General features: G+C 44.8%; 1 protein-coding gene across 3 annotated transcripts in view; it reads left to right on the forward strand.

The window, feature by feature from the left end:
• Lcp1 (lymphocyte cytosolic protein 1) overlaps window positions 1-23,054 on the forward strand; it is a 95,315-nt gene that overhangs the window by 49,151 nt on the left and 23,110 nt on the right. For all 3 annotated transcript variants that reach the window (XM_051160837.1, XM_051160836.1, XM_051160835.1), the window contains 7 exons: window positions 10,875-10,961; window positions 12,083-12,246; window positions 14,006-14,135; window positions 16,323-16,455; window positions 18,617-18,698; window positions 20,183-20,348; window positions 22,281-22,423. In XM_051160837.1, the coding sequence (XP_051016794.1) occupies window positions 10,898-10,961; window positions 12,083-12,246; window positions 14,006-14,135; window positions 16,323-16,455; window positions 18,617-18,698; window positions 20,183-20,348; window positions 22,281-22,423 (882 nt within the window). In that variant the 5' untranslated portion in view covers window positions 10,875-10,897. The remainder of the gene's footprint in view (window positions 1-10,874; window positions 10,962-12,082; window positions 12,247-14,005; window positions 14,136-16,322; window positions 16,456-18,616; window positions 18,699-20,182; window positions 20,349-22,280; window positions 22,424-23,054) is intronic.

The raw sequence follows: 23,054 nt of genomic DNA on the forward strand, positions 1-23,054 counted from the left end.
CAGACAACAGATACAGGAATGTGGTAGCCAGGGCACTTGGAAAGTGATGCGCCTCCTCCAGTTCACAGCTGCGTGACCCTAAGCTAGTCATTTAACCTCACCCCGTCAGTAATGCTCCATGGAGCTGTGGTGAGATCCCAGCATCCTTACGCTGATACGGCGTTCAGCAGACATTAGCTGCCGCTGTTGTCATCCAGGTCTTCCCACTTTGTCTCACAACTGTTTTCTCTGACACTAGATGACTAGGCATCTGTAGAGGCTCTGGGTCAAAGAGCCCAAGTAAAAGAGGGGAAAGGTTGACTGGCCTTCGAGAAATCTCCTCCACATCTGTTGAATCTAAGCCTCTCAGTTCATTTGGTGACACTGTGACTAAAATGCCTGAGGCTTGGGTAGCGTATACATCAGAGAGACTCGTTTCTTGCCGTGTTAGAGGCTGGGAAGTCGTGCAAGGGTGAAGGGTTACCTGTAATCCCCATGCCTCATCCCATGCTAGCAGGCAAAAGGCAAGAAAACCCAGGCAAGAAAGGGTGAGGACAGGTCAACTCAGTCCCACCAGAAGGAGATTCCTGCCACACTGAATTAGGCTGACAAGGACTCTGCACTACACAGTCCTTAGGCCTCTCTCCAACACTGCAACATTCTGGATTTGGTTCCTAACGCGTGACTTTGAGGGACACATTTCAGCCTTAGCACTGTGCGTCTTCCTCTGGGGGCTGTCTTTATCTCTCTCCAGGGGAACAAATTCTTCCTGGGAATCTAGATTCTACAGTGAGGGGTGTATCTGTCTTCCTTAGGGAACACATCACATCTTTCTTTTGTAGTCTCAGTGTCTAACACAGGCCTGGGGTGCAGCAGGGGTTTGGTGATGTCAGTTGAAGGGATAATGGCCCAGATTTATGAGTTCTGCTTAGTGTACACATTTAGAATTGCCAGAGAATGGGTTTCATACTCGTTACTGATGTGCAAATTACAGTGTGGTAAACGTGCCACCATTGCCATCTATGGTTCTATGCTTTTTCTTTATATAAACTGTTAGTCTTGGCTACTTTTGCGGAGGTATTATGAGGAGCCCCCCCATACTCCTCATCACTTAGATGAGGAGGGCTTTCTTTTATAGTTTGTTACTGTTGTTTTTATTTATTTATTTATTTATTTATTTTAGGTTTTTTGAGGCAGGGTTTCTCTGTGTACCAGTTCTGGCTATCCTGGACTCGCTTTTGTAGACCAGGCTGGCCTTGAACTCACAGCGATCTGCTTGCCTCTGCCTCCCGAGTGCTGGGATTAAAGGCATGTGCCACCACGCCCGGCTGTTACTCTTGCTTTTAAAATGCTTTCCTCCGAATTGGTTTTTAGCTGACATATGAAATAGTATGTATTTCTTTTTTCAAAACTATGGCATACTGTTATCTACTGAAGTCACCATCTTCAGAGCACATCTCCTGAATTTATTCCTCCAGGCAACTGTGACAGTGTATTTGCTGAGCCCCCCACCAGCAATTTCAGCCTAGGCTACCCGCTGGTTTGCTCTCAACTTATATAAAGTCAACTTTTTAAAAAAGACTTTGCACATTAGTGAGATGAAGTAGTGTTTGTCTTTCTCTAGCTGTCTTCAGGTTCATCTGTCTTCTTGCACTCAAAGCATTTTTCTCCCTATTTTTTTTAAAAGAGTATAATTCCATGGCGTTTATAGCACCACCACACTTACATGATGTTGTCTTTATCCAGGCATCAGTTAATAGACATTTAAATTGTTTCCATTTCTTGGTCAATTTTTTTCCTTTGAGGGAGCACTTCACTATGTAGCCCAGGCTAGCCTTCAACTTACCGTTCTCCTGCCTCCTCTTGCTAGGTACTGACGTTATACTGTATGCTGCCATGCTTGGCCTTTCTTGGCCATCAAGAACAGTACTGTAGTAACATGGGCGTGCAGATCTCTTAACCCAATAGTTTTCTTTCCTGTTGGTAAATACCCAATAGTTGGGTAGCAGGTAGGGAGACCACATAACAGGTCTGTTTTTAACCCTTTCAGAAATCTCTTGGCCCTTTATAACTATAACTCTCTATCTATATCTATAACTCGGATATTCTCATGTTTGCTGGTTGACGGAGTTGGCACAAACTCAAAAGATAGCAAAGCGGGCTGCTTAAAGTGTTGGAAAATCAACTCCTGAACTAGCGTCTAAAAAAAGACAAAGCGTCACCAGGGTGGGAGATTTATGAATTGAACAGCCCCCGTGGTCCCTCCAGAGATTAAGCCCAAGAAGGAAGGACCTGTAATTGCACCAGAAAAGATTTAGGTTACAAGGTAGGGATATGAGACACCAGAGAGGTTATAGAGTTTCCGTATTTGGGTCTTTTAAAAGAAAATACTAGGTGGCTCTCTTTCTGGGACAGTCTGTTCACTGTCTTGCCTAGAAGCTAGGAGTGAACTGGATTGGCTTGTCCTTTGCGTGTGTGATGACATCCCAGAAAATAGATCCCACAGGCCACTTGGACAGTTCTTCTCCTCTGCACTGCTCCACTGGGCAGCTGAACAGGGGGCATCTGCCTGGGGGCCGTGAGGAGATGCATCTGGAACAGCCCTATGTGCTGATGAGGTAAGAGCAGGGACAGTGACTGGCCCCTGGGAGCCAGGCTCTCTCCCTCATTTGCTCCCTTCTTAGGAAGACACCTCTGGGGTATAGCCATTGCTCCTGAGGACACCTACACCAGCTGCGTTAACTCTCTGCATGCGTGCCTCTAGTCTACATGCTCGCTGATCAGCTACTGAGTGGAATCTTGAGACTTTTAACATGGAAGGGACTCCCTCTCTCAATTTATGGATGAAGAGACCAAGGGCCAGAGAACAAGCTACACAGCCAGGAGGGAGGCAGGGTCTCCTCATGAGAGCCTGGACACAACTTCTCAGTCTTCCTGCCCGATACTTCAGTTGAGACTCACCTGGCGAACGTGTTCATTTAGTGAATTGTGTGAGCTGGTTTTAGTATTTGATAATTTTATTTGCCTTTATCTGTATTTCTGTATTTTGAGACAGGGTAGTACTGACTGGTCTAGAACTTTCACCATGTAGCAAAGGCTGACCTCAAACTCATGGAGGTCTTTTTGCCTCAGTCTCCTGTGTGATAGGCTTATGGGTCCTTGCCATGATATCTGGCATGTTATTTTAATTTTATATAAACCTTTATGCTTAATTGCTCCTATGGTCTTTTTCTTTTTTTTAAGTCTCAAAGGTCTATGTTTAACCTTTTCACTCATGTGTTCGTGCGCTCCAGAAAGCCTCATTGTGTCAACCGTTTTGCACTACATTAATCGCCATCTATGTGCTAACACTCAAAGCTTGACCTTTAGCTGTCTGTGGCCTTCATGAAGCTCTAGCCTGTGGGTTTCTTGTACGCCCATCCTCCTGCATCTCCCAGAAACTAGAATGGAGTTTTGCACACAGTCATCCAAGTGGGAGCGAAAGGATGAGTGGGTGGTGTTTGATATTCAGGTGATAAAAGTTTCTTGCTGATATCAGTTCTTCGAACAAATGTGTTTGGCGTGCCCTGAGCTAGAGAGAAGCATGGCTCTTAATGTCCCCATGCTAGAAGGGAGGATGAAAAGTAGCTGTGGATTCCCAAGAGGCTAGTACCAGGGGTAGCACTGTAGCCTAGGGAAGGAGAAGGATGCTGAGGTACTACGGTTTCCTCAAGCTCCCGCCTGATGTATCACCCTTGCTTACAAAGCTTGGTTTGGATAACTTGGTAGAGAGCAGAGGTGTTGGGGGATGTTCTGGGAAGGACAGGTCGGGCAATGTGGTCCCTTGAGTTGGAGCTAGGGCTGGGGGGACCTATGTGCTTGGTTCTGTCCCTATAGCTTCAGAAGTTCCTCAACTAAGTAGCCAGCCCATAGAGGCTTCCAGAGCACCACCCTGGGGAGCTTGGCAGAGTGCTGTGGCCTGGGGCTTTTCTAATGGTGTTTACACAGGCCAGGCCTGCTGTGACAGCACTCCTATGTCTTCTTCCCTGAGGCCTTCAGGTCACAGGCTGCAGAGAAAGGATTCTGTACCCTGGAAGAGCCTGTGGGGGAAACTGGTGTATTTGCAGAAAAAAAAAAAAAAGGTCAAATTTGAGGTTTAACTTTATAACAAGGACTTGTAAGAACTCGCTAAGTGACCAATTATATCTGAGACCATTTGTAATTGAATTCATTTTTTAAAAAGGTTTATGTTCAGATGTCTGCCTGCTTGTGTGTCTGTGTGCCACTTGTGTGCCTGGTACCTGTGGAAGTCAGAAGAGGAAGTTGGGTCACCTCGAATTGGAGTTACTCGGGGGGAGGGGGGTTACAGGCCGTTGCTAGCTGTCCTCTGGGTGTTGGAAATCAAACCTGGGTTCTCTGCAAGAGCAGCCAGTGCTCTCACCCACTGAGCCATTTCTCCAATCCCTATAATTTAATTGTTGAAACCAAACCAAAGTCATTTAAAAACTGTTATTTTCAGAGTCTCCCTTGTTTTGAAAGTTAGCACACAGACCTGGTATCCAAGGACATGGAATAAGTTGCTGTACACTCTTTGTTAGCTCTCCTGAGGGCGGCCCTGTGACACAGAATGGGCAGGACCAAGCAGAAGCCACTACCTTTTTTCTCTCTTTTAAGTTGCAGGAATGTTTTCTTCTGCTACAGAATTATGTGATATTTTTGCTTCATTCCTTGGTCATCTTAAGCCGCACTTGGTGTGTTTCTGATTATTCACAGTTCATGAGAGCATCTAGAAGGTTTGTAGTTCCTCTACGGGTGTCCCGAGGCTGCTGAGATGCAACCGGGACCTAGGATCCGAATTCTCCAGTTTCCCTTCACCTACAGAGTCAAGTTGCAAGGAAAGTGGGGCACAGTCAGGGCAGCTCCTCGCTCACGTGATACTGGGATGGCAGATGCCCCAGGACTCTGGCAGGTTGATATCTGGTCACCACTGTCCCTATTCTCAGCACCAATGGAGCTGGAGTGTCCTGAGTATCACCTCAGGACAGGCCGTTGTCCCTCCTCTTGCTGTTTAAGGGATCTGTTCTGAACCGCTGAAAAAGTCCCAAGTGGACACTCAGTTAGAGGAGCTGTCTTCTCCTGCAAAGCCCTCAGCACTTCGTGCCATGGTAAGAACCTGAAAATGGCTTCTCTATTCAGACTTTGGGAAATTTGAGCCAAATACTTTGGTAATAACTCATTCTCTCAGTCACTGGCCATGACCCGTCTGGGGGAACATCTTCTATCTGGAAGCAAGCAAAGACAAAAACCTTGTCATCTTTAAAGAAAAAGCAGACTTTGTGGCTTTTTGCAGCTTGGGACTTCCTTGAGCTAAAGGATAGTCTTAAATTTTTTAAAACCAAAAGAAAACCTAGTGATCTCTTTAGCCAACTATCTTGGGATTCTACAGCGATTGATCTAAAGGGCTGACGTTCTCACAGGAAGAAAAACTAGCAGCCAGGAACGACCCAGATAAATGATTTGAGATTTGTCTCCTTAGATCTATGACTTGGGTAGTGATTCATAAATGAAGTTCCTGGCCTGACTGTTGATTAAAATGGTTCCTGGCAGGGCACTGTTACATGATGCAGTCCTGAAAAAGGGGAAAGGTGCTTTAGGCTGAGCCTGACGACCCGAGTCCCACATGGTGAAAGGACTCCTTCAAGTTGTCCTCTTGCCCCTACCTGTTTAATGTGGCACGCCCACACCCATATACCCGCCCCTTGACACTAAGTAAAATGCAATTAAATGTACCAACAGAAGGGAGGGCATGGGTCGGGGCTGGGACCATAGCCCGGTTGTAGACCATGTGGTGGACATATGTAGGCCCTAGCACCAAAAAAGAAATGACTAACTACTTTGGACATACTCAGTGCAGGGTCCTGTAAAGCTAGCTTGAAAATACTCATTCATGCCCTGGAAGACACACACATTCTTTCTTCAGGCCCCCACCCCACCCCCACCCCCGGGTGCTTGGGGGCTCCAGATACCAGAGTATGTATGACCCTCTATTGTCGCCTATATTGTGCTAGTATTGCAAAGTGACATCTTCCCCTAGGGACCTGGCTAATAGGTGATAAGCTGGCCCACCCTTCAAATGTGCATGAATAACGGGCACAGTTGCCTCAGGCAAACACATAAGCTATGTAAGACATCTAAAATTAGATGCTGCTGCGGAGATGTCCTCCTTAGATGTGGCCGGGCTGCTTGTTGTAACATTCATCACATCCTGCCTCGCTCTGCAGAAGCGCTGTCTGCTGCACACTGTGCTCAGTTCAATTAGTATGAAGGGTCTCCTCTTAGCCAAAGACTTCCCCGACCCTTTGAGGGGTACCAGCACCAGCTCTCTCTTCTCTTCTCTGCATTGAGAACGCCAGCAGGGTGTGGCCTTTGAGCATCTGCGCCCAGAGGAAGTATTTTACGTGGTTGCATATCAGTTTCCTCGCCTGTAAGTCAGAATGCTGTAATAAACTTCCTCTGATGCTCCCCCTTTCTCTAAAAGTGGGGTTTGTGTTTCTAGTTCCTACTGCTCAGGGTGAAGGTACAAGAAATGTGATGATCTGTGCAAATCTGGGCCCTACAATAGCCCGCATCAACTGCTGTCACCTGCAGACTCCCCTCTCCTGTCCACCTCTTACACTACATAAACCCCCTTCTGTTTGTTTGTTTGTTTGTTTCTTCTTTTTTTCCTCAAAGCCATCGAACTACTGAAGACCTGAGAATTTTTAAAATTATTTCCTTTTTAAAAATTAATTTATTTAGATTATCTCAATTGTTATCCCATCCCTGTATCCTCCCAATCCTTCCTCCCTCCCACTTTCACCCTACTCCCCTCCCCTATGTCAATGACTGAGGGGGACCTCCTCCTCCACTATATGGTCATAGGCTATCAAGTCTCATCTTGGAAGCCTGTCTATCCTTTCTCTGAATGCCACCAAGGGAAAGTGGTCAAATATGGGGCACCAGAGTTTGTGTCAGAGCCAGTCCCCACTCTCCACTCAAGTGTGGAGAATGTCCTGTCCATTGGATAGATCTGAGTAGGAGTTCAATGTTTACTGCATGTATTGTCTATGGTTGGTGCAGTAGTTTGAGCAGAACCCCTGGGCCCAGTTGCTCCCATCCTGATGTTCTCCCTGTAGGTTTCTAGGACCCACTGGATCCTTCTATTTTTCCATTCTCCCATACTTCTCTCACCTAGAGTCCCAGTAGACCTGAGGATTTTTAAACATGAAGCCACTTTTGCATCTCCAAGCTGATATTCCCTCTCCTAAAACTCTGAAGAGAATATTATTAGGTGTTATGTTAGGTGGTTGTTCCTGACCAACATGATGGTTTTATTTTGTTGTTGTTGTTTTGGTTTTTCAAGACAGAGTTTCTCTGTGCAGGCCTGGATGTCCTGGAAGTCATTAGACCAGGCTGGCCTCGAACTCACAGCTCCTCATACCTCTGCCTCCTGAGTGCTGGGATAAAAGATGTGCACCACCACTCTTGGCTAACACGCTCTCCATTATTCTCCTTTAAGGGCTTAGTTTGTATGAGCCATGCAAACGAAGGAGACATGAGGTATTTATGATCAAATATTTATTCTTCGCTGTACCATGATATTTGGGGTTTCTTTTTTACCCAGTGCTATGGATCTCTTGTTGCTTCATTCTTTAAAAAATTATTTCTATTTTATTTATACATATGTGAGTGCCTGTGTGAGTTTATGTGCACCACATTTGTACAGGTGAGGCCAGAGGACATTGGGTCTCCTGGAGTTGGAGTTACAGGTGTTGGTGAGCTATTGCTAGGAACCGAATCCATGTCCTCTGCCAGGGTAGTGTACGCTCTTAACTGCTAAGCTATCCCACCAAATCCTTCAGTTCTGTTTCTGACACAGTGCAACCTAATTCCTATGTCTAGCTAAACTTCTCAGCAGCCTCTTACAATGTGCAGTAATCAGACACTCTTCTGTGAAAATGTAGGGCCAGGTGTGGATCCCACAACCCTGCTTACTCTCCTCACTCTTAGTCTTTGTGCTGTGCTTTAAGGTAACTAACAGGGTCACGCTTTACTTGAAATAAACAGCAGGGCGTGGCTCATGGTAGCTGTTCATAAAGCAGGTAAGAACCTATCTCATGCTATGGACACCCATGAGCCAAGTATGTCTTAATAAGCTTGGCCTGCCAGCTGTAGAACTAGACCAGCTGTGATGTGACCCCCAGGAATCACTATCGTGGGGGGAGCGGTGAGTGTGCATGTGCCATGTTGGTATAAAGGAGAGATGAGCCAACGCAGTTACAATAATTTAGAAAAGTTATGACAACTGTCCTATAACAGAAGCCATGGTTGCATAATGCACAGAAGGGCAAACTTCCTCTTCTGCAATTCGCAGCCGGGCTCGCGGTGCTACTGTTCAAATCTCCCACCGGCCAGGTATTCAAGATACTAATGAGGGATTGCTGAGGGATGAGCGAGTGGAGAGAAGAGGGTCTACAAAGAGTGGGAGGGTGTGGACTGGAGCCTTGGGTAGACAGCTGGGATCGGGGTGCGGGGGTGACTTGAGAGTTGGAATGCTGCAGAGGTGGGAGTCTTAGCTTCTCTGAGCTTCTGTGTCCTCCTCTATAAAATGGAAATAGCCATGCTAATCCACCATCAGCCGATACTGAGTGTCATTGGGGGTACAATAAAATATAGTGCATCCTTCAAATGCCCTCTTCTTAATGCCCTGATAAGAATCTTCCTGAAAGCCTGCTGTTCTTTTAGCATTAGCTTTTAGAGAACTAGACTGTGATATTCAGCCACTTGTGGCAAAGTGAGGCTGGTTTTAGGCATCTGCTGACCACTGAAACTCCTCCCTGTGTCCACTCGCTGCGTCTGTGATTCCCTTGACTTGGAGCTAGGTCTCTGTAACTTGGATCAGAGGAGTTTTGGGGAAATGATTGTAAGAGGGGAGGGGTGGAAAAGGAGAGGGAATGAAGGGAAGGTGGCGGTCAGATCGCTAGTAGGTGTCGCTTAGGATTTACTGGGCTCTGTGAATGAGGGTGTGTTTGTTCGCACAATTAGCCTTCAGTGTGTCCTATGTTCCTCCAGAGAACCTGTCACACCACTGTCTGGTCAGATACGGAAGGCCAGTGATAATACAATAAATTCCCAATAGGTAATAAAAAGGCTTTTTAAATGAGTTAAAGGCCTAAAGAGATGGCTCAGTGGTTAAGAGCACTGACTGCTCTTCCAAAGGACCCGGGTTCAATTCCCAGCACCCACATGGCAGCTCACAACTGTCTGTAACTCCAAGAGCTGACACCCTCACACAGACATACATGTAGGCAAAGCACCAATGCACATACAATAAAAATAAATACATTATAAAAAAGAGAAAGAAAATGGGACTGTTTAAAAAAAATAAATGAGTTAAAGCATAACTATGTAGATAATTTTCTGGTCTTTCATACATGTCTCTGGTTCCCACAGATGCATATGGCGATAAGGAGAGAAGATGGCGTGGGCAGGGCACAGTCGAAGCTTCTGAGGCAGCACTCTCAGACTTGTTGTTTCTATTTGCTTACCTTTTTGTGGTCTGAGATATTTGTTTATTTTCATTTACATGTAAGAATTTTATTAACAAAAGATTGGGTAGCAAAAATTCGAAGCCACTGGTATTGTACGTGGCAGGAGAGCTTCACTCTCATATTTCTCATATTGGTAGAGAATGGGTGCAGATCTGCAAAGTTGAGTGTCATGCAGTTTGACCCATAGGTTTTATTATTAAAACATTTGCTTTTTTGTGTGTGGATGTCATTTATCATTGAGAACAAATACAGCACCTCAGAAAGATGTGAAAACCAAAAAAAAAAAAAAAAAAAAAAAAAAAAAAAAGAAATTGCCATAATGTAAAACATTTTAAAATAGATAATTCAGCTAACTGGTCAGAATGAAATGATATTTGGACACATCTCATCTTCTGACTTCCCACTCCATTTACAACGTCCCCTGCAGGGAATCCAGCCGGCTTCAGTGGACGCCCCACTGACATGTGTGCTGACCTGTGGATTAGCAAGGAGCTGGGAATGGGAATTCATTTTCCTCGTTTCATTCTTTCTGCCCACTAGAGGGCAGCAGTGGTGCACGGGGCTAGCAGGTTGCTCAGCAAGCTTTTCTGAGAAAACATGTAAATATGAGTTTTGGATTTTCATATGTGAATTTTTAAAAAGTCACCTCCTTCCTTCACCCTTGACTAAGCATGGTCAAACTTATGCACGGAACTCTTTGAGTTTATAAAGCATATCTTTCTGCTTGGCCAAGCATTAATTTAAAAGATAATCAATGATGGTACGTGTAAAGATACTTATTAAAAATGTCTTAATTATATATTTCTATGTGGTAAATTACTCCAAAATAGAGTAATCTTACCGCCTCCTTCTCTGTTCTTTGTAATGTTGCCTCAGAGTACAATTGGGGCAGGAGGTTCACACTGGCCTCCTCAGGTGGCTTCCTTAGGAGAACGAGGGTGGAGGTGGGGGCAGGGAGGTCGGGGGGGGGGGGTTCAACAAAGTACGAGCAGACCAAGAATGAATATTACAAAGTAAAACAGGTGGGAATTCCCAGTCCTGGGTGTACTTCCACCACCTTCCTATTGTTGCAGAAATCCTGAAGCCAGCTCAGATTCAAGGGCCAAAAATAAGCACCCCCTCACCATGTAAGAAGGCGTCTCCGAGGGAGAACTTGTAGACAGCTGGCTCTGATGGCCCCGTGTGGGAGGTTGGCACGTTCTGAAAGATGGCCACAAGTTACGGAGGATGAGGAAGAACGTGTCTTCCTTTAATAAGCAGTGTTTGTTCTGGACTTAACAAGAATTAAGATGCACAGCGCTCACTCCTCTGTCCCCCTCCTCTTAGGTCTGTCACCTAAAGCAGTGAAAATGGCCCGAGGATCAGTGTCTGATGAAGAAATGATGGAGCTCAGAGAGGCTTTTGCCAAAGTCGGTGAGTGGCCCTGACACCCCCTCGCACCATTCTCTAGTGAGTAGCTCCGTGAGCTGCTTGAAGCAGGGGTGCTCAGCGTGTGAGTTACGACCCCCCTTTGGGTCGAACTATCCTTTCCCGGGGGGGGGGTCACCTGAGACCACCGGAAAACACAGGTATTCACATTATAGTTCCTAACACTAGCAAGATTACAGTTATGAGGTAGCAATGAAAGTAAGGTTATGGTTGCGGGGGAGTGGGGGGGGGGTCACCACAACATGAGGAACTGTGTTAGAGGGTCACAGCATTAGAAAGGTTGCGAACCTGGGAGAGCCGATTTCTGAAAGACAGGGCTTGAGAAAAACACTTCCTTCCTAGTCAGAACGGGGAACCTTGACTGTTTCTCACCTGCAGCCTTTCTCTGCAGAGTCACTATTCACATCCTGCCTGCTTTCATTTGATTTCCTTTATTTTAATGTTCTTTAACTCCTTACCACTAAGGTTGTGGTTTCCTTCTGAGTTTCTCTAAGAATTCCGAAAGGTTGCAGAAATAGGGAGATGGCCCAGTTTGTAAAACGTTGCCACGTAAGCACGGGGACCTGAGTTTGATTTCTAGCACCCACATAACATGCTGGGCATGGTGGTATGCACTTGCCATCCTAGCCTGGGGCAGCAGTGGAGACAGGTGACCCCTTAGGGCTTGCTGGCCAGCTAGTCAGGCCAATTGGTAAACTCCAGCTGCAGTGTTAAGAGCCCTGTCTTGAAAACCAAGATGGGTCCTGAGGAACAACACCCACGGTGGTCCTCTGACCTCCGTGCCTATGTATCGCCCCCCCCACACACACACGCACGCACGAGTTTCTAAATATCATGTTACTGAAAGCGCCCAGTGGCGCAATTGGTTAGCGTACAGTATTTACAGAAAGCTCTGCTTTGAAGTCATGAGCCGTTTACTGTGAGTGTTGGAAGTAATGTGACTGTCTGGATCCACAAGCAACGGCCTCCTGCCTCTGCCTAGGTCAGGCTGAAACCCGTGGCTAAGTCATCTCCCTCCAGCCCCACCTGTCGCCTGGGATTCTCTTGCTTCTCTAAAGAACTGTCTGAGTTGCCCCGAAAGCTTCACTCAATCCTTCGCATTCCAGATACTGATGGCAACGGCTACATCAGTTGCAATGAGCTGACTGACTTGTTCAAGGCCGCCTGCCTGCCTCTGCCTGGGTACCGCGTGAGAGAGATCACAGAGAACCTGATGGCCACGGGTGATCTGGACAAAGATGGGAAGATCAGCTTTGATGAGTTTATCAAGGTGAGCGTAATACACTGAATTCAAGGCGACGCACTTGAAACTTGAACTCTCAGTGTCACTAAGTATCCAGAGAGTCGGCCACCCCTTCCTGGTTCATAGTTATGGTCTTGCCTTTGTGTTTTTCTTTTTCTTTCTTTCTCTCTCTCTCTCTCTCTCTCTTTTTTTTTTTTTTTTTTTTGCTTTTCAAGACAGGATTTCTCTATGTAGCCTTGGCTGTCCTAGACTCACTTTGTAGAGCAGGCTGGCCTTGAACTCACAGCGATCTACCTGCCTCTGCCTCCTGAGTGCTGGAATTAAAGGTATGCGCCACCGCGCCCGGCTCCCCCTTTGTGGTTTTCTTGACTTCAGCTTGGGTTTCTAAAAAAATGCCTTACTCTAGCTGGGTGTGTTAAACTAAAACCTTAATTAGGAGTTTATTGCTGTGAAGCAACACCGCGACCATGACAACTCTTCTAGAGGAAACCACTGGGTCTGGGTCACAGTCTCACGGGTTTAGTCATTATCATCACGTGGAAAGTATGACAACACAGAGGCAGACACGGGGCTGGAGAAGAAGCCGAGAGCTCTACGTCTTGATCTAAAGGCAGCAGGGCACTGTGTGTCACACTGTGCATATCTCGAGCACTAGAGACCTCAAAGCCCGCCCCACAGTGACACACTTCCTCCAGTGAGGCCACACGCACTCCAACAAGGCCACACCTCCTAATAGTGTCACTCCCTATGGGCTAAGCATTCACACACATGAGTCTATGGGGCTCTATGTAGTCAAACCACCAGAGTGTGGTAGTCCACCTCTGTCATGCTTGCACTTGGGAACCTAAGGCAAGAGGATTTGCTTCGAGTTCAAGGCCAACCTGGGCTACATAGTGAGCACCAGGCCAGCCTAAGCTGTATAATAAGGCCCTATTTGTAAAAGTAACTTTTATTCTCCTGGCTCAGTTGTTGTCAGGGAGGCTAACTGCCTCCTTCTGCTAACCTAGGCCTAGTCCTGGAAGCTTCTAGCCTCCGCACAACCTAACTTAGGTCTCTGTTTTCAGCCTCTGACACTTACTGCTTAATAAGCTCACCCTTACTTGTTCTTTCTGAGCTCTGAGCTGGCTGGTTCAACTCAGCTGTTCTGGCTCAAACTCTTCACCCAGCTGAGTTATTTAATCTGGCTTCTCTCTCGGCCCAGAATTGCTCTGCTTGGCCTCAAACTAACTCAGCAATCTGCTCTAATCTTCTGGCTTCTTCTCATTTTCTGGCTCATTCTGTCTTTACCTGAGTTCTCTCTCTGCAACCCATCTCTCTACTACTGTCCTGGTAAAACTGTCTCCTCTCTCTGTAAAATTGCCTTTTAAGTAGCTTTCTTTTTCTCTCCTTGTGAGAGTTGGACATATCTATTCTGTCAAATCTTCTCTGATTTTGTCACCTTTTCTGCCACTCAATTAAACATCACTTTCAAACATGGGTGCTTCCTTCTACAAACTAACTTTACCTTCATTTGGGATTAAAGGCATGTACCACCATGCCTGCACCTACACTTTTCTTTACTTGATACTTGCTCTATACCAGACTGGCCTTGAGCTCAGATCTATTTGCCTTTGACTCCTGGATTAAAGTCATGTTTGTATTTCAGCCAGATCACATAGACCTAGAAAGTCTTTGGATATGATCTCTTGCCAAACAGTGTTCTAAATAACATTCCTCTATACCTGTCCACCCCCCCCCCCAAAAAAAAATCAAAACTAAATGAACTGAACATATTATGGTTTTACAGGTCTTCCATGGCCTAAAAAGCACCGAGGTTGCCAAAACTTTCCGGAAAGCCATCAACAAGAAGGAAGGGATCTGTGCTATTGGGGGCACCTCTGAGCAGTCCAGCGTGGGCACCCAACATTCCTACTCAGGTAAGCTTTGCTGATGGGCGGGGAGCAGGGGTAAACTGTGTGAGAGCTGAGAGCTGAGAATTGGAGGAGGATAAAATCAGGAGAAAAGGCCCAGGCTTTCTGGGATTACAGAGTCAGTATTTGATATGCAAACCGAAGAGGTAAAAGCAAAGAAGCAAGCACACCTGCATGGAAGGAAATCCATCTTCCCACATGGGGGTGGACCAATTCCAGGCCCAGGACACAGGAGCCACCTGAGCTCCAGAGAGCTTCCTGCACTAAGTGATCTCATTTGCATTTAAAATCTGCTTTAAAAGCTGCCAAATTTTCTTTTAAAATTGTGGGGACAAAATTAGCCATTTGAGTCTTTGCTTCAATACAATGATCATTCTTAACGCCTACTGAGTGGTCAAAAAATATTGATTGGGTAAAGTTCTATATTTATTCCAAAGGCTGACGAGAAACAGCCTTAATGGAAGCTTCTAAGATCCCAAACAGTGCAGTTACTTAACATTTCCTGAATTTCAGCTTTCGAAAAGATGATTCAATGTTAAAGATAAGTTTGTGGATAAGCATTGTTTGCAGTTGATGAGGCTAAGTTTAGCCTTTCTTATTTTAAAGAATATATTTTTATTAAGTCTTTGAGAATTTTATATGATATACTTTGAATGTATATGCCCCTCTCCTGACTCCCCCATAACCATCTTCTCCACTCTCCCATCCATTCCCATTGTACTTTGGGATTTCCTCTTCTTTTCTTTCCCCCTTGAGGCCAATTTGTGTTACTTAGGCTTGGGAGTGGGCCCTGCCCTGGTGTGTGGTTGACCTACCAGGTGTCACATCATTATAGAAAATGAACCTTTCCTCTCCTCGGATATTAGTGGGATTTCATACCTGCCTTTCCCCCTCTATATTGGGATTTCCCCTGGCGAGAGCTTGCTCAGACTTGAGCATTCTGTCATGATCACTGTGTATTCATAAGTGCAACTGCCCAGATATAGCTGGTAAACATGGTTTCCTTGGTTTTAACAATCACCTTCGGCTCTTATGATCTTTCCAGCCTCTCTTCTGAGAAGATACTGAGCCTTGAGGGTAGGACTGTGATATGTATGTCCCATTTAGGGCTGAGCCCTCCACAGTCTCACCTTCTCTGCAAGTTGACCTGTTAGCCGCCTCTGTGTTGATTGCTATCCATTGGAAGCCTCTCTCATGCGGACCGAGAGATGCTCTGGCTACAGGTTTAGCACTATGTCATGAGAGTCAGTTTTATACTATGCTCATTTAGCAGGGTAATACTGTGTTCTCTACTGAGCCTGGGGCCTGCCAGCAACAGGTTCTTGGCCCCTTTAACAGTGCCAGGTATGGATTCCATCTCATGAAGTGGGTCTTAGATGCAAGTTTTTAAAAGTGGTTGCTTCCTCCCATAAAATTTGCGCCAGGAGGCCTGTCTTCTCAGGCCGGTTGTAGCTTGCAGAGTTCTGAAAGTATCCAGTCTTATCCAACCTGGTTTGTTCATTCGTTCGTTCGTTTGGTTTAATCTAGGAAATTTTCAAGCCTTTACTAAGTCAAAGTGTATCATAAATCTGCATACCAGTGATTCCCTTTGCAGTCTTTACCAAGCTTCGACAACTCAGAAATCCTCTGAGAGATACTTGTTTTCAGTGACATACAATTTGCAAAACACGGTGCTAGGGAGAAGGCAGAGCCTCAGATTTCACTAAGACTCTAAGATCAACTTGTCACAGTTTTGCTTGTAGGAAGGAAGAATTCTATCACAGGCGATTCCATTCCCTTGCTGTTTAGTTAGAACCGTAAAAAAGCCCAGTGATACCGCGGTGACCATCCATGGCACACAACACTTAAGTGATCGGGCTACACAGCAGGACCTTGAGGTTTATCCTGTAAATATCAAGCCACATTTATATTTAAATTATACCTGCGCAAATATTTTTTATTTATCATTATCCAAATATAACATGTGCATTTTTAAATTTTGTCTAAATCTTTAATTGTATCTTCGTGACTAGATTCAGTGCCTGCTTCTTAAGGGGAACCTCTGATTTTTGTAACTAGTAAATACAAGATGATGGGATGATGACCTGGGTGGCCTTGTAGTGTCTCTCTTGGGCATGAGAACGTGAGCCCCATGTGGATTTCTTTATCGGGTTTTCATATTGCATGTAAGTCACTTCAATTCTATACTTGTAGAGGAAGAAAAGTATGCCTTCGTCAACTGGATAAACAAAGCCCTGGAGAATGACCCTGACTGCCGACATGTCATCCCTATGAACCCCAACACCGATGATCTCTTCAATGCTGTGGGGGACGGCATAGTTCTTTGGTAAATGAAACTTTCTTCTTGATTTTCAAAGAATCCCCGCGCCCCCCTTTGAAATATTAGCACCTGAGTGCGTTTACTGTGGATCACTTTTTTTGATGCTCACATGTGTGTAGGGTACCTTTATGGACTCTACTTGATAGGGTACAGGGGAGTATTGTAACTTCAGAAGCTAATTGCAGTGACATCCATAAAACTAGCATTGTTTGAATGGAGAGAAGAGATGGAAAGTACAAAGATGAGCTCATACATAAACTGAGACACAGCGATGCAGGGCCAGAGCAGCTCTTTTGGGGGAGTATGTTCCAATCTGCTTCATCTGAGGGTGGCCTACCCTGATGCTGGGTAGACTAGAAAAAGGAGACAGAATAGTGAGAGTTTGTTTTAAATATACACGAATGTGCACATTTAGACACATAAGCATGTGCACATACAGCAAAGCTATGAAAATACATGCTTAAAACTAACTATAAAAGATAAGGGATTAAAATTTGTTTGTTTGTTTTTTTCACTAAAAGGAAATAGTCACACATTTTACAATTTGTTTTTGTGGGGACCGTGAGGCTGGTCAGTGGGGTTCAGGCATCTTCCATCAAGCCTGATGACCTGAGTTTATCCCCTAGGAGGAAAGAACTAACTCTTGCAAGTTGTTCTCTCTCTCTCTCTCTCTCTCTCTCTCTCTCTCTCTCTCTCTCTCTCTCTCTCTCTCTCTCTCTCACACACACACACACACACACACACACACACACACACACCCCCCACAGTGACACGTGCATATTCACACACATACCCATAAGTAATATTGTTTACAATTTTTTGGTTTTGTTCCTTCTGGATGTTTTTGCCCCAAACTCAGGGCCTTCCTCATGCTGAGCAGGAGCCACTGAGCCACGTTTCCATCCCCCCTTTTCCTCGGTTACAGTGTTGACAGGGTCGCAGTCAGGTGGCCGGGCTGGCCTTGAGCCCACCCTGTAGCCAGGCAGGCCGTGGCATCCTCCTGCTTCAGTCTCCCGAGTAGCCGAGATCATGGGCCTGAACTATCAAGTCTGTTTTTCTTTTTTTTTGGAGATTTGTTTTTCATTTTTCTTTCTTTAAATAAAATGGAGGTTACTGAAAGGAATTTATTTTATGCCCTGTTGAAGGTTAAATAAAGAATAACTTGGTGGCTGGGCGTGTTGGTACATGCCTTTAAACCCAGCACTTGGGAGGCAGAGGCAGGTGGAATGCTGTGAGTTCGAGGCCAGCCTGGTCTACAAAGTGAGTCCAGGATAGCCAAGGCTACACAGAGAAATCCTGTCTCGAAAAACCAAAACAAACAAACAAACAAAACAAAAACAAAAACAAAAACAAAAACAAAACAAAACAAAAAAAAGAATAACTTGCATAAAATCAGTTTCTTATAAACAGCAATTGCTTGTTTTGGTGTCTGATCACTGTATTGGATACTTAAGTGAGGGAAATTTATCGCGCATTGATCAAATGAGTACGGAGCAATAGGACACACCATTATATGTTTAGTTATAGGTATTGATCAGATGTCAAGTGGAAATGTGGACATTATATAAACTCAGAAGTATATCAACAGTCTCTTGCATAGTAGGGACAGCTTACAAGGCTAAGAAAAATCATGGGGGATTTACTTTAATTACTCACCAAGAATTTAATAATGTTTGAAGGCAGTGGTTTTCAACCTGTGGGTTGTGACCTCTTTGGGGTCACATTATCAGATATGCTATATATCAGATATTTATGTTATAATTCACAACAGTATGAAAATTACACTTAAGAAGTAGCAATGAAATAATTGTATGGGGGGATATCACTACAAAACGCGGAACTGTATTAAAGGGCTGCAGCATTGGGAAGGTTGAGAGCCTCTTTCTAAGGGAACCAAGGCACAGTGGGAGGGAACCACTCCCACAGTGAGTGAACGAAGTGGGAGCACCATTCCTTATCTCGGTGTGATGTGATAGCTTCGTGAACATTGCCGGTTTCCCAAAGAGACTCAGAACTTCTACCCACGATGGCACAACTCGTTCACACCGTGTGTAAAGAGGGTGTTACTGACATGCTTGGTTCTGGTCCTGCTGGAACTTAAATGCAGCACCACAGAACTCTGTTGCCCAGAGGGCTACGTCCTTTCATTGTGTTGTTTCTCTTTCAGTAAAATGGTCAACCTGTCAGTGCCAGATACAATTGATGAGAGAACAATCAACAAAAAGAAGCTCACACCTTTCACCATTCAGGTTGGTCTCCCCGCTGGTACCCAAGTGTGGCACTGGCTCGGTGCGAATGCGCGCCATGGTTGCTGAGTCAGCGTTCTGCAAGCGCTTAGACTTCCATCCCCAAATGTAGGCTTTGGCTGATGGTGTCTTAGAGCCAGTGGGCAGAAGGGCATATTTCTTTCTGTCCAGTGTTTTTGGTGTCACAATCAAGAAAGAAGTTGGGGTATGTTAATAGCTGGGCTTGTTTGAGCCATGTAAGAATAAAATTTGTATTGGCCGGAATTGTAATGCAAGTTTCTTTTTTACCATTTTATCTTTGAATTGGTGCCAAATACATAGCATTAGCTGAAAAGAGAAGTAGTTCTAAGCAAGGAAAAGATGAAAAATGGGAAATGCTCTGGAGGCCTCCACAGCCCTTGCTGACACAGCCAAGAATGGAATAAATGTGACCTGCTTCCATGCCTCCATTTGCTGATTAGCCGAAGCAGTCGCTAGCAAGAAATACGCCGTGTCTCTATCTTATGTTTCAATATTTTAACATTATTGTAATTCTCTAGCTCAGGAACCATGCCTAATACCTTCAGTCATGAATAATACATTATTTTCTGTTTGGACATAAGCAACTCTGTGTACTTTTAAAATGAAAGAAGTACAGCCAAGTTGGGGACAATAATTGAACATATGGATGTGCGCTTAATGTCAGATTTACTCATGCTCTTGGCTATAGTAGAAACAGCAATTATTTTTTTTTAAGTATTTACTATTTGGAGTGGTTGGGAAGGACTTACTGGTGGAGTTTGTTTTGTTCTTAATTTATCATATATACGAAAAGGCTTATCTACTTCTCTGACACTGACCTCTTCCTTCATGGGCCCAAAAATAGGGCATAGAGATTGTGTTCTCCAAGGCTCCCAGCTGTGTCTGGGTAGGCACGAGCATGGCTAGTCTAGCACCTTGGGACCTGCGTACCTGTGTGCATACATATACGCACATTTTCTAATTATCATAGAGACTCGATAGCTCCTTCTGTTAAAAACCCATTAACCTTTTCTGGGAATTTGATTCATATCGTTTTCTTTCCATGACATTAAATCTGCTACAAGAGGCTAGTTTTTTTTTAAGACCCTGATTTACATCAATTGTCTTCTTCGCCATAGGCAGTGATGGGACAATGACTTCCTCCAGCTAATGGAGGCTTTGTGTGTATAGTCTTCATCAGAGAGCAAAACAGAGCACGTAGGACTCACTAATCTCATGCCTGAATGGGCCTTCCACTCTGGGTGCTGGTGTGGTTGACTAGGCCACTGCAGAAGCTCAGTGTGTCGGTTATTAGGTTTTTTCCTCATTATTATTTTACTGCCTCTTCTCAGTGTCAAGCCTAGTGAAGACCTTGCCTCTGGGTCTGCGACCTTTCCAGAAGGACAGCATCACAGCTGCTGCTGATCAGTAATCATTTGGCACTGGCAATGTGAAGGAACCAAACCACACTTTTTCTTGCCCCCTAGGAAAACTTGAACTTGGCTCTGAACTCGGCCTCGGCCATTGGGTGCCACGTGGTTAATATAGGGGCCGAGGACCTGAAGGAAGGGAAGCCTTACCTGGTCCTGGGACTCTTGTGGCAAGTCATCAAGATCGGGCTGTTTGCTGACATTGAACTCAGCAGAAATGAAGGTAAGATAAAGAGTCAGGCGCTGTGAGTGGTGTGGCTTTCTAACATGGCCTGTGTTGGTGGCTGGAGGCGGGGCGACATTAGGCATTCTCTAGCTGAGAAAACCACTCGCTTGTATTGAGTCCGAGGTGTTTAAGTAACAGACCCCATCCGTGCAAACCAGACTTGTAAAATAACAGTGCAAAGGCTTTCAGAGGCCACAGGCTAGCAATAGCGCTTTAGACTGTGTAGCTCAACCTGCCTTCACAGCAAACAAGATGAGTGGTAATGCATATTCTTGTGAGACTAATCACATTCAAATACTTTGGCAAATGCACCTGATTACGTAGCAGCTTATCCAGATGGTCAAGGAAGCTGTAGTTTGCGTTTATACAGGGTGAACGAGTCTAGAAACTCGGGGCTACAGTCAGTCATATTGTAGTTTGGCAAAAAGTGGATTTTTAGATACTTTTCCCACACAAAGAAAAGAGAACAAACATGGTTTGTTTGCATTAACTTGCCTGATTAATCATATCACTGTGTCTAGTATCATCAGTACATGAAAATATCATACGATGTACCTTAAATATATACAGTGGATTTTAGGAAAAAAAACAAAAACAAAAACAAAAACAAAAAAACGACAACACATGTAGAGCTTGGACATCCGGAACTGAAGCCAGGCCCACTGGCACTGACCTATAATCCCAGCCAGTTGCGAGGCTGAGGCAGGAGGATCACAAGCTCAGCTCCTGCCTAGACTTTAGAGTGAATTCAAGGCCAACCTGGGCTACTAAGTGAGACCCTGACGATTTGCACAAGGCCATAGGCTCAACACCCAGTGCCGTGGAAAAAAGAAAAGAAGAGGAAAATTTCTGAACAATGTATGTAAGCAACGATAGCCCATTTGAGTAGAGTCATGTGCCTTGATAAGTGTCACACAGATCATGATGCCTTTCAGAAAGTTCAAGTACAGATCCCACCACTCTGAAATCTGTAGTGAAATTATACGTTTCAGTTATGCAGATTTAAGTTCTTAAATTAATCGTATTTATTTATTTTATGCATATCAGTGTTTTGAATGCATGTGAACCACATGTACGCCTGGCACCTTTGGAGATCAGAAGGTGTTCTGTTCCCTGGGAGCGGAGTTATAGATGGTTGTGAGAGCTCAGGAGGGTGCTGGGAATTGAGCCCGGATCCTCTGGAAGAACAGCCAGGTTCTTAACTGCTGAGCCATCTCAAGAGCCCCAGCTATCCATATTGTGTAAAAATCTATGTGTTCAAATTATAATAAGCAGTGAAAATGTTGAGATATTACTTTAGAACCAAGACACTGAGCATTATATTTTAAAAGCAAAAACGAAAAAAATAGCAAATAGGAATCTTGAAGCCTAAGAGAAAGGATATTGATTTGCAAGATCGAATCTGCTAAATTTAAACCCAACCAAAGCAAAAAAGATTTACTCATCTGGGGGAGCATAGAGGAAAGTTGATTGCATTGTTGAGCTCCAATTATACAGGTAAGCGTTTGCACTATAAAACACCAATGGGAACAGAGAAGAGAACACGGTTGTGATTGCAAAATTCGATCTCCTAAAAGCAGAGGTGTCATTGTGGTATGAAGTGTGGTCCAGTAGACCCAACAGAGTACATCCAGCGCATCACCATGGTTACCTTCATCTTGTAACTACTGTTCTTAGGCAAGGCTTGAGATTTCTTGATGCCCTGTCTTTTCTGATTAAAAAATGGGAATAGTAAGTTAGCCTACAATAATATACCCCTCGTAGGAAGTATTAGTGAGTTGTTTACTTCATGGGAAGGCTTTAAGACATTGTGCTCATATGGACAATGATGCTCTTTGCTTTTCCAACAGGGCCCCATGTCAGGGAAACCAGATACCCCCAAACATCCTTGTATTTATTTTGGGTCTTTTTGTGTGTGTGCCTATGTAGCTCTAGTTGCTCTTCTGAGAGAAGGAGAGAGCCTAGAGGATTTGATGAAGTTGTCTCCTGAAGAACTCCTGCTGAGGTGGGCTAACTACCATTTGGAAAATGCAGGCTGCAACAAAATCAGCAACTTCAGCACTGACATCAAGGTAGGAGAGCACCATTGAACACGCCTACCCCAATGGAGGGGATTTGTGGGGCTAGTGGGGAAAGGACAGGTGCTTGGCCTTGAGTCTTAGCAACTTAGGCTTAGTGTGGTTCTGTTTGGAGCCACTCGCCATCCCCCAACGGTTAATGTCCAACTCTAGTTCTAGGCCACATACACATCTTCCCAGAGCCCTAGTGCAGCTTCAGAGGGAGATGGGTCTTGCCTTGAGGTTAAGGAGTAGAAAGGAGGTCATCAAGAGAGCATGATGGTACGAGAGAGATGATGCTTTCGAGGTAAAGAGAGTATGTCTAGGGGCTGGAGAGATGGTTGCCAGTGGTTAACAGCTGTGCAATCGTGCAGAGCAGAGTTGCCCGGCATCCCATGAGCCTTTGGAACTCCAGCTAAAGAGATCCAATGCCCTCTTTTGGCCTCTGTGTATGCATGGGCAAGTGCACCTGCACACGCATGTGTATACATCATGCAGATATATACGAATGGACGTGCACATAAATATTTTAGGAAAGTATATGTAATATTATAATGTCTCTGCCTTTGTAAATTGTGCCAATTTAGAAGGAGTCCCTTTAAAATGTTGAATAAAGATGTCTTCCCAATTACTAGTAATAGTAAGC

The sequence above is a fragment of the Acomys russatus genome, chromosome 18 (genome assembly GCF_903995435.1).
Source record: "Acomys russatus chromosome 18, mAcoRus1.1, whole genome shotgun sequence".
Taxonomy (NCBI): Eukaryota; Metazoa; Chordata; class Mammalia; order Rodentia; family Muridae; genus Acomys; species Acomys russatus.